General features: G+C 36.5%; 1 protein-coding gene across 2 annotated transcripts; it reads right to left on the bottom strand.

Annotated features, from left to right (window-relative positions):
- Positions 1–219: 219 nt before the first annotated feature.
- On the bottom strand, positions 220–17,881 carry anxa13 (annexin A13). 2 transcript variants are annotated; one of them, XM_083548425.1, is made up of 11 exons: positions 17,746–17,881; positions 14,919–14,994; positions 13,462–13,556; positions 11,592–11,762; positions 10,896–10,929; positions 8,787–8,866; positions 5,331–5,399; positions 3,971–4,072; positions 3,790–3,865; positions 2,156–2,268; positions 220–1,353 (listed from the first exon to the last, which is right to left on the bottom strand). In XM_083548425.1, the coding sequence occupies exons 1-11, from the start codon at positions 17,758–17,760 to the stop codon at positions 1,234–1,236; spliced, it is 951 nt and encodes a 316-aa protein (XP_083404551.1). In that variant the 5' UTR covers positions 17,761–17,881; the 3' UTR covers positions 220–1,233. The 2 variants fall into 2 exon arrangements, with proteins under 2 accessions (XP_083404551.1, XP_083404552.1); XM_083548426.1 differs by having other exon boundaries at positions 11,592–11,759.
- Positions 17,882–18,223: the final 342 nt, after the last annotated feature.

Raw genomic sequence — 18,223 nt, 5'->3', positions numbered from 1 at the left:
CTCTCTATCTATCTATCTATCTATCTATCTATCTATCTATCTATCTATCTGTCATCATTACAGCTATTTAGTCTTTCATTTCTATCACAGCATTTATGGCAAATATTGGGATGAAAAAAAGCTTAATTGTGTGACAATTGATGTACTTTTTTTTTTTTTTGGAGAGAAGGGGGATATTATTAGTAAAAAAAAAAAATAAACAACATAAGAACATAATGGTATCGTTTCTATGAATTTTTTATTAGGATAATCAAACAGTGTTTATTTGATCAGGCATCTTTTTTTGGTCTTTTATTCAGGTCTTACAATAAGAGAGTGTCTGGTCCCATGGGATGATGTCATTCTTGTGTTAAATAGTTCATGCTTCGCCACATTAAGCCACAAGAATTCTCAAAGCGATCGAAATCTAGATGTTAAAAACACAGCTGCCTTTTTTATCAAGAATGTTACAGGTTTTTTAAAAATATAGACAGCAGCAGACCAACACATGTCTTCACTTATTCCAACAATGCCATTAGGACCATGTGTATGCCATTAAAGCTGTGACATCATAATATAAAATATCAAAATATTATTCATGATGTAAAACACGACATACTTCTGATACGCTGAAAATATATTATATTTGTGTTAGTAGGCAATACGAGAAACAAGGCTGAGCATAAGTGAGAAAAGCTAAAGCTATGATTCTTCCTTCTTTCCGTATGTTATCGAGTGTCTGAGTGTATTTGTTTTTACGTTACTTTTGTCCTTCAACATTATTCAACCTTCACAACTTCCAGGCAAATCAACTGCATAGTGAAATTTATTTCCTAACAGTCAATGTTCAAGTTTTGTGATCCTACATAGAAAGCGACACAGAGGTGCATGATCATCTTTTTCCAAATACACACCAGGCACATCATTAGAATAAAATAACAACAAATAAAATATTGGTGTTGTGTTTTAATGTTATGTAGTAACATTTTAGCTTGACTTTGTGAATATATAACTATAGACATAATTGTGCTGGTTGCATTGTGTCCTTGCACCGATTGTTATATTTTTTCACATTAAAAAAGGTGTTTACTGTTTTCTGCATTGTCGAAACTGTTCGCAGCCAAAAAACCCACATCAGAACTACAAATAATGTTGAACTGGACATTGAATTGTGTGCGCTAGGACCCAGGGGGTCAGTTGTGTTAGTTGGTTTCTCCGTGTTACGTAAGCGTCTGCTTCTGTTCTTTCTCTGCATTAATGACAGATGGCCACTAGGAGGCGCTTAAAGTCTCCGCTGCACTCGGAGCTGATGGCCTCCTTCAGAGGAACGTCGTATTTCTCCAGGTACATGTCCTTAATGGTCTCCAGGTCAATCTAAGAAACACAGAGAAAAAGAAAAAGACATGTACTACTGCAGATGCTTCTGACTACTGCTTTAATCCATCTATCTATCTATCTATCTATCTATCTATCTATCTATCTATCTATCTATCTATCTATCTATCTATCTATCTATCTATCTATCTGTCTGTCTGTCTGTCTGTCTGTCTGTCTGTCTGTCTGTCTGTCTGTCTGTCTGTCTGTCTGTAGAGGAAGTGGTAACTTAGTGGTTAAGGTTCTGGATTGCTGATTGGAAGTTCGGGGGTTTACGCCCCTGCATGGCTAAGCTGCCACTCTTGACCCTGCACTCTGACCCCCAGCTTCCTAACATACATGGGATATGAAGAAAAGAATTTCACTGTGCTGTGAAGTACATGTGACAAATATAATATAATATCTGTCTATTTTATTTCTTTTGTAGTGGAAAAAAAGTTTTGGAAAACGTTTTTTTTTTTTATCGTCTACACAGGTACAGTTTTTCTGTTTATGATGTCATGTGACTCATTCATTCATTCATTTATTTCACACAGGATGGTGGAGGAAGTTGTGCTGCAGTTGTGCTGATAACCAGTTTGATATCATTGTTACACAGTGACAATGTTCACACACTCCAGTGAAAGTGTTTTCAGTATAAAGCCATTATTACCTGCACGTAAATCACTAATGTTTCTGGAAAACTACTAATTCTGATTATACAAGATATTGAAATCTCATTGACTCTCAGAAGAGTGGGCTCTATTTTTTTATGTAGGAATGTGGAGAGTGAAACATGACCAGGCCTGGGCAGGGGTCCTACCTCAGAGCGTCCGACGATAATACGGATCAGGGTGTCCTCATCAGTGCCTGCTCCCTTCATGGCTGCATTCAGACGCCGAGCGAAGTATAGCTGCGGATTCTTAGCACATCTGACTGTAGGGACAAGATCAGAGCATAACACTTTCTTTAAATATACATAATAAATATATACATAATAAATATATATATATATATATATATATATATATATATATATATATATATATATATATATATATATATATATATATATACACATACACACACTATACACTATAGAAACCCAACACTTAGAAACCCAAACCTGCTCCAGCATTTCGATGCCCCTGTGCACAAAGTGAGCTCCTTTAAGATCTGGTTTACATGGTTTGGAGAGGAAAATCCTGCTGCTATAGAGCTCTGATCTCATCCCTACTGAACACCTTTGGGATGAATGTGAACACTGACTGCACCCCAGGTCTCCTCACCTACATCAGTACCTGCCTTTCATAACACCCTTGTGTCTGATGAACACAAATATCCATAAACACACTCCAAAATCTAGTGGAACATCTTCCCAGAAGAGTGGAGGGAATTATAAGAGGAAATTGGGACTAAATGTGGAATGCAATGCTCAAAAATCACATACCAAACATATGGCCAGGTGACCCAATACTTTTGGAAATATAGTGTGTAATTATATATATATCAGAGCTCTAATAACTGAGCATGGTGTGTGTGTGTGTGTGTGTGTGTGTGTGTGTGTGTGTGTGTGGGGTCTATGACAGTAAGTGAAAATTTGGTGCTGGCTTTACTATCGTGCATAATTAAAAACGAACAATTATTAAACAAATAACAACAAATAAGTAAATATAGAAATAGCCAAATAGAGAAGTAGATATTTCTTTTTTTTTCTCCTTTATATATATTTTATAATTATTCTAAAATCTTTAATCACAAAATACATCTCAATACACATTTTTTTAAAGAACAGAACATGAAAGTGTTCTCACTTTGTGTATAAAGTCCTTCCTATAACATCCAATCAGCCCCTTCTAGTACCCGTGAGAAACCCTGTAGATACTCTACTATAGAAAGTTACAACCTAGAACCATTTCCACTGTGACTCCAGGGGAACAATAAACCTTCTATGGTGGAACCTACCTAATTTTTGGAAAACGAGAATATTTAATTACACAGTGAATCCACAAAATGTCTTCCCTCTAACATACAGTATATAAATCCCTTTCTGGATCTTCAGCTGTTCCTCTGGATATAAAACCTAATGTTTTTGTGTAAAACCCCTAACAAACTGCTTTAAATGTGCAAAGGTCTACACAATTGCTTAGGGTTTTTTTTTTATTTACCCGGTAGCATGAAATTTTCTTTTTAAATGAACAAGGAGACCCGAAAAACACCCCTGTGCACAAAGCCAGCTCCATGAAGATCATGGATAGTGTTCTCTTCGATTGGAGACCTTATGTACATAGAAGTATAAATCCTTAAATTGAACCCTCTGAGGGAAACGAGCATTGAACCCCTAAGGATTGTAGTGTGGTGCCAAAACATTTTACACCCTGTGAAACCATCAGGTCACTGGCAAGCACCTGGTTGTCCTCCAGCACAGAGAGACCTTCATTTATCTTTAATCCTCACCCAGTGCAATGTAACACTTCTTCAGCGTTCCTGAGGTTTCGTTCTCTAGAACATCCAGAATCTCCGATCCAGAAATCTAAGATAGTTTTGGGATGAAAGGTGAATCTATGAGTGACGTTCCTGTGTGACACGAGACAGCAGCATTGAGATGCTTATTCAGGTTGTGTTAGAACACACTCACGGATTCGTAGGCTTTAAACATGACCTGAAGCTGGAGGTAGTTCCTGGTGGCCAGGATGTAGCTGAACGTCGACTCGTCTGTGCCGAAGCGGCCCTCTCCGGCCTGAGGACACCACACACATTTACACTCAGCCACAAGATCGCGTTGCTTACAGATATAGGTACTTCACTTTTTCTACATTCTATGTTATAGCTTTATTTCAAAATCGATTAAATTTCATTATTTTCCTAAACATTCCTAAAAAGTTTGTTTGAAATCTTTGCAAATGTATAAAAAAATTTTAAAAACCACATATAAGAATACACAAGTATTTACAGCTTTTGCTTAACATTTTGTTAAAGATCCTTTGGCACCAATTACAGCCTCCCGTATTTTTGAGTTTGATGCTACAAGCTTGACACCTATTTTTGGGCCGTTTCTCCCATTCTTCTTTGCAGAACCTCTCAAGCTCCATCAGGTTGGATGAGGAGCGTCAGTGCACAGCCATTTTCAGATCTCTCCATGTTCAATCAGGTTCTAGTCTGGACTCTGTCTGGGCCACTCGAGGACATTTACAGAGTCGTCCCGTAGCCACTTCTTTGTTATCTTGACTGTGTGATTTGGGTCGTTGTTCTGTTGAAAGATAAACTTCTTCCCATTGGACCATGGAGGAGTGAGTCTGTGCTCATTGGGACCTTCAATGCTGCAGAAATCTGTGCCTCCATACAATCCTGTCTCTGAGGTCTACAGACAATTTCTTAGACTTCATGTCTTGGTTTGTGCTCTGACACACACTGTTAACTGTGGGACCTTCTATAGACAGGTGTGTGTCTTTCCAAATCATGTCCAATCAACTGAATTTTCCACAGGTGGACTCCAATCAAGTTGTAGAAACATCTCAAGGATGATCAGTGATAACTGGATGCACCTGAGCTCAATTTTGAGTGTCATGGCAAAGACTGTGAATATTTATGTACGTGATTTTTTTCATTTTTTATTTTTAATAAATTAGAATTTTAAACATTTTAGATTTTCAACAAACTTCTTTCATGTGGTCATTATGAGGACTAGTTCATAGAATTTTGAGGAAAATAATGCAATTTTGGAATAAAGCTGTAACATAATAAAATGTGAAGCACTGTGAATACATAATTTACATATATATATATATATATATATATATATATATATATATATATATATATATATATATATATATATATATATATATATTATTGTGATTACATCATGCTAATGTCCAGCCCTAACCTGTAAAGATAAAGCTGTCAGTATAATGTCATTTAATTACTGAAAAGTAACTCTCATAATTTTGCACATAAAATCTATAAGTAAAAATGGTGTACAGTAAGTCCTACAGTACCTCAAACAGTGCCACGGCGTCTTGTTCAGCGAGAATTTCGTCCACCTCATAGCTCTCATCTCGATTTCCCTAAAATGAAGATTGCAGGAGTAAGAACAGTCCAAAAATCTTTCACTCCACATGATAGAGGGGGAGTAGAGAATGATGGAGAGTAGAGAATAAACAAAGATGAAACTCCAGCACAGTTTATGTACTCTATATAATCTGTAATTGTAAATTGTGAATAAATTGCTGTGGAAGATGTACAACAAAGAACACATTAAACGCAGTCTTTTCACCCTGGACTCTTTGGGGTTTTTCCCTCTGCCCAGCTACAGGAGGTTAGCTCCTGTCTGACTCCACCTTATGGACTTTATTTTCTATTCTGCCCAAGCATGAGTGGATAGATTAACTCAGACTCCACCCCTTAACTTTTTCCCAGGTATACATAACTTTTTCAGGTCCAACTACACTCCCATCAGGGTTTAAATTAGGTCTGACTCCACCCTTGGACTTTTACAGTATATGTCTGCCCAGGTACTGGGGCTTGATCAAATCCAAGTCCACCTCTGGACCTTCTTACATTTAGATTCTGCACATATAGGAGGGGCTAGATCACGTTCAACCCCACCCCCCCTGGATTATATTACTTTAATTCTGCAGGTAGGAGGGGCTAGACCACATTCAACTCCACCCCCCTGCACTATATTACTTTAATTCAGCAGGTGGGAGGGGCTAGATCATGTTCAACCCCACCCCCTGGACTATATTACTTTAATTCTGCAAATGGGAAGGGCTATATTACATTCAACTCCACCCCCCTGGACTATATTACTTTAATTCTGCAGGTGGGAGAAGCTATATCACATTTAACTCCACCCCCTGGATTATATTACATTAATTCTGCAGGTGGGAGGGACTTGATCACATTTAACTCCACCCCCTGGACTATATTACTTTAAATCTGCAAATGGAAAGGGCTATATTACATTCAACTCTACCCCCCTGGACTATATTACTTTAATTCTGCAGGTGGGAGAGGCTATATCACATTTAACTCCACCCCCTGGATTATATTACATTAATTCTGCAGGTGGGAGGGACTTGATCACATTTAACTCCACCCCCTGGACTATATTACTTTAAATCTGCAGGTAGGAGAACCACCCATGAACCTTTTACATTTTGATTCTGTCCAGGTAGGAGGAGCTTAAACACTTTTTTATTCTGTGCAGGTAGAAGAGGCAAGATCAACACCAACTCCATCCCCTGGAGTGTATTATTTAGATTTTGTCCAGGTAGAAGGGGCTAGATTAGGTCTGAATCCACAGCGACACTTTATTCTTTTGATTCTTCCAGAAATTAGGGGCAGGATCGGGTCTGACTTCACCCATTAGACTTCATTATAATTATATTTCAGCCCATGTGCAAGAAGTTAAATGAAGTCCACCTTCACCACAATTTACATTTTTATGGGATGGGTAAAATCAGGTCTTTTTTCAATCTCCACTTTTTTTTCATGGAAGCATTCTCAGGCATGTTTTGGTTGCCTAGAAATTGACTAAGCCAAAAACAAAAAGGATTTTCGAGTTATGTCCAGAAACAGAATTATCCAGAGGGCTACAGATTTCTTCAGACGTGTGTAGAAACCAGTGCATGACCTCTTCACTCTGTCTCACACAGCAGGAAAGTGAAGCATTACAGGCATTCATTAACAGGAAAGTGAAACACAGGCCCACTGTGTGTTATTGAACTCCGGTCTGTAATCAGATCTGGCAGGTCTGGAGGAAGAGGGAGGGAGTTCAGGAAAGCGACAGTCAGAGAGAGCTCAGCCTCATGCCACAGAAATAACTCAGGAGGGTACCGAGGGGCTATAGAGACACTGTTTCATAATTACAAGTATAAATGTACAATATATTTAAAGAATTAATGGTAATACTGTATATCAAGTAGCAATTTACAATATCTGATCTTACAAGGTGAACAATTCTATGTTTTGAGAGCAAAATATTGAAGGAAATATTTGTAATATTTCAAGAAAAATTTCATAATATATAGAAAAATTCAAAACATTCAGATGAAATGGCAAATATCTCAATATAAAAAAAAAATAAAGTGGTAATATTTAGAATTTAAAAAAATTATAATTATATAATAGTATAATAAAATTTATGATGCCATTAAAAGGAATAAAAATAAGAATTATCTATCTAATATTATTTCAATAATATTTCAGATAAAAGTCATAATTTAAGACAATAAAGTTAAAATTGATGTTAGTACTGGGTTTGCAAACAAAATTTATGGTAAAGGATAAATATTGGAATGTTTAAAAAAAATGTAAAAAAAAAAAAAAAAAAAAAAAAAAAAGAATATATTATCGTCAGATATTATTACTATTATTCCTCAAAATATGTTCACTTTGTTCTGGTTATATGCCAACTTTGTGTAATAATCTTTATAATCTTTTAATTAATTTATAATATTGTACTTTTTTCCTCATAATGTCTCATTTGATTCTTGGGAAATTAGGAGTGTTTTTATTATTTTATTATTAAATATTAAAACATTTCTAAATAAATAATATAAATAAAATGATTGATAAACATCAAGACATAAAAAAAAAAAAAAAAAAACTTTGTCTTCAGTAAATATCATGATATTAATTCATTCATTCATTTTCTCCCGCTTATCCGTAATTCGGGTCGCGGGGGCACCAGTCTAAGCAGACCCCCGCCTTCGACTGCTGCCCAATCCTCACAGCACCGTCCCTTACGGTCCCTCCTGCAGGTGGTGAGCCCACAGGCTGCCCCCACGTCACTCCGACGTCACAGACCTTGATATTTCCCTCGTAAGGGACCCCCGGAGCATAGAGGGTTAAGGGCCTTGCTCAAGGGCCCAAGAGTGGCAGCTTAGCGATACCGGGGCTTGAACCCCAGACCTTCCGATCGACAACCCAGCGCCTTAACCGCTGGAGCCACCACTCCCCCCCATGATATTTATTATTATTATATTATGAAATTTATTTATATTTATATTTATGACATTTTATAAATAAGATATGCCCAAACCAACTTTTTGAACAAGAGTAAAAAAATAATAATAATAACTTGATTAGGGATTATGGGCCAAAAATAAATGCTGCATTATACTGAACTTACATAAGAAAGAAAGAAAGAAAGAAAGAAAGAAAGAAAGAAAGAAAGAAAGAAAGAAAGAAAGAAAGAAAGAAAGAAAGAAAGAAAGAAAGAAAGAAAGAAAGAAAGAAAGAAAGAAAGAAATTTCACTCTGTAATTTGTTTATCCAGATATTATATCTGATATTATATTTTAACCTTTTTTTTTCTTATGTATGGTCCACTGTTTGAGTTTGAGCATCTCAACTCTAAATTAAGACTTTATTCCAGAAATATTGCACTTTTCATCATTTTCTTTTCTTTTTATTAGTCCTAAACCCTGCAGTAGAAGCTAAGTGTACCTCGAGGAGCAGAGTTAGCAGCCTCCTGACATCCCCGCTGGTGTCTCCGGCGATATCTGACTCCAGATCCCTCTCATGCACTGCAGAGAGGATGATTAGATTCAGATTATCGAACAGGCTGTGCCTGTTACACTGCAATATAAAACCTAACACAATGAGCACTTAATGCCCGAGATACATATTTATCTTCTCTTTACTGTATTGTCCTCAGCATGTATTTACTCTTTTTCTTTTTTTCTTTTTTAAGTCTCGTCTCATGCAGTATAATATCCGTGGTGCTGGAGCAATTTGCGTGCATTTAAAATCTCACCAGTTGATGTCATACATAGATGATGCTTAAATTTGAACACACACCTACTCACTGTCTGGTTCACTGCCAATTATTTCCTGTATATTTACCACACCATTGGATTAGAGAGCTGTCAGTTTTACAGCTCAAACAGGAGAAGTGCGATTTCACAGGCTGCAGACCAAGTGTTTGCTCTTGTAAGAATTATATTATAATTATAGACCTATATACAATATATATATATATATATATTGTATATACTTTAATTTGTATGCACTCACAATAACAACAAAACGCGGTGTTTTTGTAAAATAAAGAAAACAGACGGGTGTGTTCTCTGTCGTCTCTGTCATCTCTCTTCACAGACACATAAATAAAACAACCTGAATCTCAGGAAATATTACAGACGTAATACGTATATAAATAGAAATCTAGAAATATCTACTTTAAAATAAACCAATTCACACCGAAAACAAATATTCTCTCATTATATAATCAGTATGAAAGTTACAGTTTCTCCGGTATCACCTCATTAACCGTCCGTGTGGAAACAGAGGAGACCATAATTACTTTGAAAAAATGTACAAGAATATTTTGTGCTCATGTGCTCTACGTTGATTTAAGTATTAAAAACTTAAAATAGGATTCATTCAAGGTATATTTAGAACAGATAAAAATGTGTAATTAAATTAAATCCCACACAATGTGATTACTGGCTACTTTTAACTTGTAACTTCTAAGTACATGTCAAAGCCCAAACTTCTATACTTTAACTTAAGTAAAAAAGTAAGTATTTAAAAAAAAAAAAAAAAAAATTAAGTATAGCCACTACTTTTACCAGAGTCTTTTAAAACATGAGTACCTTTACTTCTATTAAAGTTAAGGATGTGTTTTTTATTTGCCATCTCTCTGTGTGTGTAATGTAATATATATATATATATATATATATAAATACATTGATGTATGTTAAAAGCTCCTTACAGTTTGTGCTTGGTTGTTATTCAGCCGTGATGCACTGCTTCAAATAGAAATGATGCTACGTTTTTTCCAGTTTCAAGGATTAAATATAATAGAAATCTCTACAATGTGGGCTTTTCATAATTAGCGTTCAGACACTTGGAATTTTTAGATGTAGAATAGTCAATACCTGTTTGTATTGAATAAACAAACGTTTTTGTGTGGTAGTCTCATATATTTTCGTTTGCAATGTCTAAGTACAGCTTCACATTTTAATGATTTTGGATGAAAATATGGCTATTGCTCATACTATTCGTGTAATACTGATGATTAAGTTAGAGGCTTGTTCATTTTTAGACAGAATTATGTGGAAAAAATTGGAAAGGGGACAAAGTCAGGCACAGTAGAAACCATGTCAGAGACGAGGAGATGCAGTGCAGTGCAGTTGAGGACAATTATTGTCTGTTCAATAGTTTTTATTTATAAAAAAATAAATGCATTGTCCAGGCACTTGTGCACTGACATTTTTATGTCATCCCACTTGTGTTGTGGCACATGACTTTAACAATGCACCCCCCCCCCCCCCCCCGACTCTCTCCTGATCTTGTGTATACTTGTATGGCTAGAACAATATAATAACCCTCTGTAATCTGATCTAAAACAAACTAACCTGCTGTGCACTAAACCTAATCACCTTCAGAGCAAATCATGTGACCTGCACGCATAATGAAAGCACTTTAGAGACAATGCAGCGGGTTTGGATTTCAAAAACAACACAAACATGTATAATAAAATGTAAATAAATACATAAATAAAACATAAATGTATAAATATAGTAAAAAAAAAGATGGATCTGTCATTACCTTGGAAGTAGGTTTCTTTGTAAGTAGCAATCTCCTGAGGAATCGAGGAGGAAAAATACCGTCAAATACATTCAGATTACACTAGAATTATGAGGTTTAAAAAAAACATTTGAATGAATATACATATTTATAGATTAACATAAGAATATAAGGGATAAAATATAAATAACTGAGCATCAAAGGATGCTACTGCACTATGTGAAGAAGGTGAATAGGGGACTGATGTGAAGCAGAAAGCATGAAAATGGTGTAGGGCCTCACATCTAACCGTGGAATTCCACATACCATGGTCACTTCCCAGTTAAATCTTTTACTGATGTTCGCAGTGCAAAACTGACTGAATCACAATTATGCTTCATTTTCCCCTTCTTATTTTATATACAGCTTTAGAATTCTTTTGCTCGAAATCATATAAAAGTGATAAAGTAGTACCATAGGATTGTATTTAGTTACAAGAGCTTTTAGACCTCAAATTCCCAAAATTAAGCTGTTGGAGTTAACTCCTGGTGCTGTTTTTCTATTCTATATTTCTCTATCCAACATTTTCTTCTCCAGTTCATCATCTTGTGCCTCAACCCATTAATCACCGTATTCACAATCTAAGTTACACCACATGCAAAAATCCTCCATGAAACTCAGTAAAGGCATTAGGAAATGTCCTTAATATATTATTATGCTCATCGTTCTGAGACGTACAGCATTGGACGAAGTGCAGAGGATCTCTACCAGGACATCCTCATCAGTTCCCGCTCCCTTCATCGCCTTGCGCAGCTCCTTCACGGCAAACACGTGAGGGAGATCCAGCATGGCGAGGATGGCGTTCTCGAAATTCCCAGACAACTCGCTCTTCAGCACATCTACCAGCTCCTAAACACAACAGAATGTACACACACACACACACACACACACACACACACACACACACACACACACACACACACACACACACACCTCTTTACCACCATTACAGTAGCAATAAACAAGAAGAAATTAATAGAAATGAACTTATAAATGAATATATATTAAAGTTTAGTAAATAACAGCTTGTCATGTTACTACAGTCACAGAAACTAGAAACAGACGAGAAAAATGAACTTGAAAGAAACCACTGGTACTGGAGATTTCGTCCATAAATGGACAATAATTTGTGAGCAATATTTGCGATAGATAGATAGATAGATAGATAGATAGATAGATAGATAGATAGATAGATAGATAGATAGATAGATAGATAGATAGATAGATAGATAGATAGATCAGGGATGTGCATCTCCTTACTTTTGCATCTACATAGCAAATATTGCTCACAAATTATTGATCTAAATAATTAAATATAGCGCATCGACTAATAATTATATGTAAATAAATCAATTAAATAAATAAACTTGTATCCGATGCACACTTTTGTATATGACTGCATCACATAGTTAGCTTTCATGCTGATTGCATTACCAGATGGATTTCCTGCATCATTAATAAATAAGCTACAGTGAGTCCAGAATGCAGCAGCCAAGGTTCTCACAAGGTCAAGAAAATATCACCATATAACTCCAATCTTCCAAGTTTCCAATCGACTACAAACTACTGCTACTTACTTACAAAACACTAAATGGTTTATCTCCCATGTATCTATCCAGTCTTTTAACACGCTACACACTCCCAGTTTAAATGCAGAATAAAGACGTATCTTTTTAGCGAGTTCTACACATAACACACATCACCATATGACCTTGTGCTCCAGTACATCTGATCACATCACATTATCAACTGGCTACGCTAATTCCTCTCCACTGCTTCTCTTTCTCTCCCCATCCCGAGGCATCCTGAGGTTGCTCCAGCCCCAGTCACGTCCCACCTCATGAAGATTGTGGACCTTTAAAGTAAATGCCAAGCCCTAAAACATCCTGAAACAACCAGCGCTATTTGATCCCACTTCATGTGGAGTTTGGACACTGGACCTCTTCGAGTGTTTGAAGGCTCTGGCATGGAGAAGCTGGTGTTGGATCTGTGATGATCTCAAATGTTGAGCTATTTTATCAGTTGCTCAGTAGCTCCTAGTTTTATAACCTCAAAGGACTGTAAAAGACTGTAGAAAGAACATTACTCATAATCACACACTCCAGTGCTCATGTTAGTTCTTTGAAATGTGATATTTCAGTTTTTCTTTTATAATAAATCTGCAAAAATTTCAACAGTTCTGTGTTTTTCTGGCAATATGGGGAGCTGTGTGTACATTATTGAGGAAAGGAAATGAACTTAAGTGTTTTTAGCAAATGGCTGCAATATAACAAAGAGTGAAAAATTTAAGGGGGTCTAAATACTTTCCGTACCCACTGTATATATATACACACACACACACACACACACACACACACACACACACACACACACACACACACACTATATAAATAACATCTATATCAGCAATAATGGATTTTCTTTCTACCCACCCGTGTAAGTGATTAGTATAGAAACAATATCACACACTATCTTAGACAGTTAATCAGCACCTTCAGATCATCCCTCTGTCGGTCCATACACAATCACAGATAAAGATTACACTTACATCGTCATACTTCTCAAAGTAAGCCTGTTTTATCTCCATGCGCTGAACTGCAGAACGATTAGCCAGGATTTCAATGATGGCTTTCTCATCAGTGCCTGAAATCACAGGGGAAGAGAATCAGACAGAAGAGAAAATGCTGAGCATGCCGTCCTGTAAAAAGCTGAGAGAAGCGCTTGAGTCATGTTTAAATGATTAAGGTCCTGGGGAACAGGTTTACTCAACAAATCAATCAATTACACCAGAGCAGATTCATTTACACTCTGTAGATGACAGACGCTGAGCTAGCATGTGATTCTGTGTCCTGAGAGCAATTTTAAACTCAAAACCTCATTAAATATACTGCATGGACAAAAGTTTGACCACATGACCAAAAGATTGGTATGGGCTTCTTTTTTGAACATCCCATTTCTCATTCGCTGTTAAAATAATATAACCTTCAATCTTCTGGGAAGATGTTTCAATACATTTTGAAGTGTTCTTGTGGAGATCACTTTCTGATGTCAGGTACTGATGCAGGTAATGTCAGGAAGCCTGGGGTGCAGTTAGTGGTCACATGTTCAATAGGATTGAAATCAGAGCTCTACAGCGGGAGAAGCACTACAACACATGTAAAGCAGATCTTCATGGAGCTGGCTGTGTGCACAAGGTTTGCATTGTCATGCTGGAACAGGTTTGGGTTCTCCAGGTGAAGGGAAGTTTCATGCTACAGCATCCAAAGTGTCAGGCGTTCCAATACTTTTGGCCAAGTAGTGTATATAGTGTATAACAGTTTAGTTATAAATTTATATATATATATATGTGTGTGTGTGTGTGTGTGTGTGTGTGTGTGTGTGTGTGTGTGTTTGGCTTACTAGTGTATTTTTTCAAACTACAGTACTACATGTATGTCATATGTATGTGACAATTTGAACAACTTGAACCTACAATTTTGCTTAAAGACTAAAAACATGATTAAAAATCTTTTTTTCTTTGTTTAAGCTTTAGACACACCCACTTTAAACACACTTTGACGCTAAACGCATCGTCGGTGGTTCTGACTCACATACAATATTCTACAATATTAACAGGAAGTTGCCTCATCCACATTTCCTGAAAATCATGGGAAGAATTTTTCCTCCATTCAAGGTGACTTTAATAGTACAATCCTCGAACACTAATTATAGACTGGAAGTGAATGATTGATTAGAATGTCTTTAAAGTTTCAGTGCCAGAAGATGATAGTTAACATGTTGTGTATTGCCTAGCCTATAATTTAGTAGTGTACACACACCCACAATTATAATACCACACACACACACACACACACACACACACACACACACACACAGTCTGTCAGCGATATAAGATTAAGTGCTTAAGGGTTTTTAAATGACCAGATAAAAAGTTATATATAATTTTTTTTTTATTTATTATAAGAAATCTTGTTCATAAGTAATAAAACGATAAATAGTGCCCACCTAAACCCTTGCAGGCTTTGCGGATCGCCTTGATGTCGGCCACAACGTCAAACTCCTCATAGGGAAAAACGGTTGGCTGTGAAATGGAAACACATGAGGTTACTTTCATTCCTATTTATTTTTATTACATTCTTTTTTTATTTGTATTTTTTGTAAGTCAGAGAAATGCCCCGCAAACAACAGCACGAAGCAGGGATTATGATTTCGTCCACTAACATCATTTGCAAATGAAAAGGAGTGAACGTGAAAGCAGTGTCTGGGGGTTTTATGTCATGAAAACACACTGTCTTAGGCACTCAAGGCTAATACACTAGACACAGAGCCAGGATAAGAAAAACAAAGGCTTCTCTGGTTAGAGGCCCCTCTCCGCCTTTCTTTCTTTCTTTCTCTCTCTCTCTCTCTCCTGACCAAATAGCTCCTGAATGATCCATTTACCCCAAAGATTTAAAGCCACCCAAACTATGGAAGGCCAAAGAGTCCATAAGCAGCTTAAACATTTATACAAAAAAGAAAAGAAAAAAAGTTACAGTGTGTAAAAAATACACACTGAAGAAATCACACATCTGTCTCTGACATGCAAAGCAATCTTATGTATGTATATGTATATAATTTATATATTATGTATAAAAAACTGCTATGTATATAATTATAAGGAACGAGGGTCCGGTATTTGAATGAAGGGCAGATTCGGAGAAGATGAGTGGTAAGGGTGCTACACCTGATTGAAATTCGGGTTAAAAGTTGTTTTGTGTTTCATGGAGCAATTAAAAGCGAGGAAGAGCTCAGACAGAGAGACAGAGCTGAATGGCAGAAATACCTTTTCTGAAATATCCGGGCCTACTGTTTCCTCATTCCATTCAATCGTTCCACCTGGATTCACAGCTTCTCTTAAATACAATTGGTCAGGTTTTTTAGAAGAGGCAAAACCCTTAAAACCCAGATGCTGTCAATATTGTTTTAATTATGTGTTCTTTTTTTTAGACTAGGCAGCTGAGGTGAACTACTTCTCCAGCTTCAACAGTATAGCTGAGTCTCAACTATAAATAGCATTTATTATGTCTTAAATCTTGATATGTGAGAGAGAGAGAGAGAGAGAGAGAGAGAGAGAGAGAGAGAGAGAGAGAGAGAAGAGTAAGAGTGAGTGAATGCGGGCGGTGTGTTAGTTTGGATCATTTTATTTAAACCAAATGACTTAATTTGAGTCTTTTAGAATTGAGTCATTTAAATCCTTTGATCAGAAATAAAATGACATTTTTAATAAGTTCAACACGTCTACATACACAAACTTAGTTCCAATAATATAAATATGGCAATGCAGCTAAGGATAAATGATGATAAACAGAATAAGTAGCTTCACCTCTCTTATCTTCTGGTCCGTGTTCTTTAGTCATGTGACTTCCATAATTATTGTGACTGAATGTTCTGGTCTATTGAATTGTGTAGCGTTTTTTTAATCATATAGTCACAAAAAAAAAAAAAGAGTAAAGAATGAATGACTTGAAGAGTCGATAGATGAACTACTCAATTCTGTTTCCAGTACACCACCTATGGAGATTTTGCGATGCTTTTCTCATGCGTGTCTAGCAGAAAATAAAAACTTAATCACTCTTTTAGACGACTTGTTACTGCTACTGCTGTTTTTTGCACTGCATTGTTTCGGTTTATATTTACTCCCAGTTTTTACAGATCTCCTCGCACAGTCGAAGTATACAGTAGGTTTACTGTCGGCGCTATCTCGGGTTATGTGTTTTGTCCTGTGTTGTCTGTCTGTACTGTTTTTCGTCTGTACCGTTTGTCTGTCTGTCTGTCTGTCTGTACTGTTTTTCGTCTGCACTGTTTGCACTTGGTTGCACTCAATGCACTTTATGTAGCTTTGTGTTGTGTTTTGGCTCTATGTTGTTGTTTAGTGTAGCACCAGGGTTCTGGAGGAACGTTGTCTCGTTTTTACTGCGTACTGTGTACCACTGTGTATAGAAGAAATGACAATAATGACAATAAATTCCACTTGACTTGACTTGACTTGTTCTTATGAGTCACATTAAAAACTAGTTCAAAATAAATCAATCGTTTATAAAAACGACCCATCACTAGTGTCCACTAATCATAATCTTATGGTGTTCATTTCTCATGCCCTTTTTTTCATTAGATTCCACATTTTTCGTCAACAGTTTAACAAAGTTGAAATCACCGTCATCACCAAATAAATTACACCACACACAAAAATCCTCCAACTAACTCATTAAGGTCATTTCTATTAGCTGTATAAACTTTCAACTAAGACAAAAATCTGTTCCACCGAGGTTTTGGACCATTTGGCTTTCCATATCCTCCCTCCTGAGTCACAGCTCTGATCTAACGGGAATTCCGCACTAAAAACACCGCCTTCCACTTCATCTTTTTCCCCCATCTTTCACAATGACATTCATACAAACCCTAAAAAAAAGTCATATTTCTTTTCAATCATATCTGCATAATGAAGATGCGCCAAATATCTGATTTAAATATAAAATACACTTTTGAAATCACTATTACAACATCTAACGCGCATGCGCAGACTGATCATTTCATAATGCCTAGGTTATTAGTTGGACAGATTAAAGAAATAATAATAATAAATCTATGCCATCTCCAGCTGCGCACTTTGCAAAAGTCACTTCCGGTCTGGAGGTGTTTTTATTCCCTTTAGAAATAAAAACAGTGCGTGTATAAATCCAAGAGGGAGGCGAGGAAAATGAGCTTGATGCATTTCTATTAGTATATATCCCCTCTATTTCAGCTTTCTAAACACCAAAACCTACTTTACAACAAAATATAAACTGATTCCCACCTGACAGTTTCCCATTCTGGATTTATTTTCACCTCCTGACGCCTGAAGTCTGGACAGAAATCTGTAATGGAGCTGCGGTTTGTGAGACAGAAAGACGACCGACAGCCTCAACAAATGACGTCATCAGGAGTGGGCGATTTAACCCTTTAATAACAAACCCTCAGGTTCTCAAACCCTGGGAGATACAGTATGATGTAGACCAGGGGTCTTCAATGTTTTTCTGGTCAAAAACCCATCAGGACATGGGGACCCCGATACAAAATGTGTAGACACTGATATTAATAATAACTAATCATATTACTAAATTAATATAAGACCATTTAAAACTGTGTTGTTGTACATGCAGTATTGTCTGTATATATTCATATTATATCGACATTAATTATGAATGGATGGCGAATGGTTCCCCAAAATAGTCATCCTCAGAACCTTTTTCCATAAGAAGAACCCCTAATATCGAGTAGACACTTTGATCTTG

The sequence above is a fragment of the Silurus aristotelis genome (assembly GCF_946808225.1).
Source record: "Silurus aristotelis genome assembly, chromosome: 1".
Lineage (NCBI taxonomy): Eukaryota > Metazoa > Chordata > Actinopteri > Siluriformes > Siluridae > Silurus > Silurus aristotelis.
This window is presented reverse-complemented; position numbering and strand designations above follow the sequence as displayed.

What these genes read in the sequence shown, in the direction of transcription:
- anxa13 (XM_083548425.1), bottom strand. An exon ending in TGCTAACTCTGCTCCTCGAG is followed by an intron (nt 5,400 to 8,786) that starts GTACACTTAGCT and finishes TCTTCATTTTAG; the next exon opens with GGAAATCGAGATGAGAGCTA. An exon ending in TGTTTAAAGCCTACGAATCC is followed by an intron (nt 3,866 to 3,970) that starts GTGAGTGTGTTC and finishes AAACTATCTTAG; the next exon opens with ATTTCTGGATCGGAGATTCT.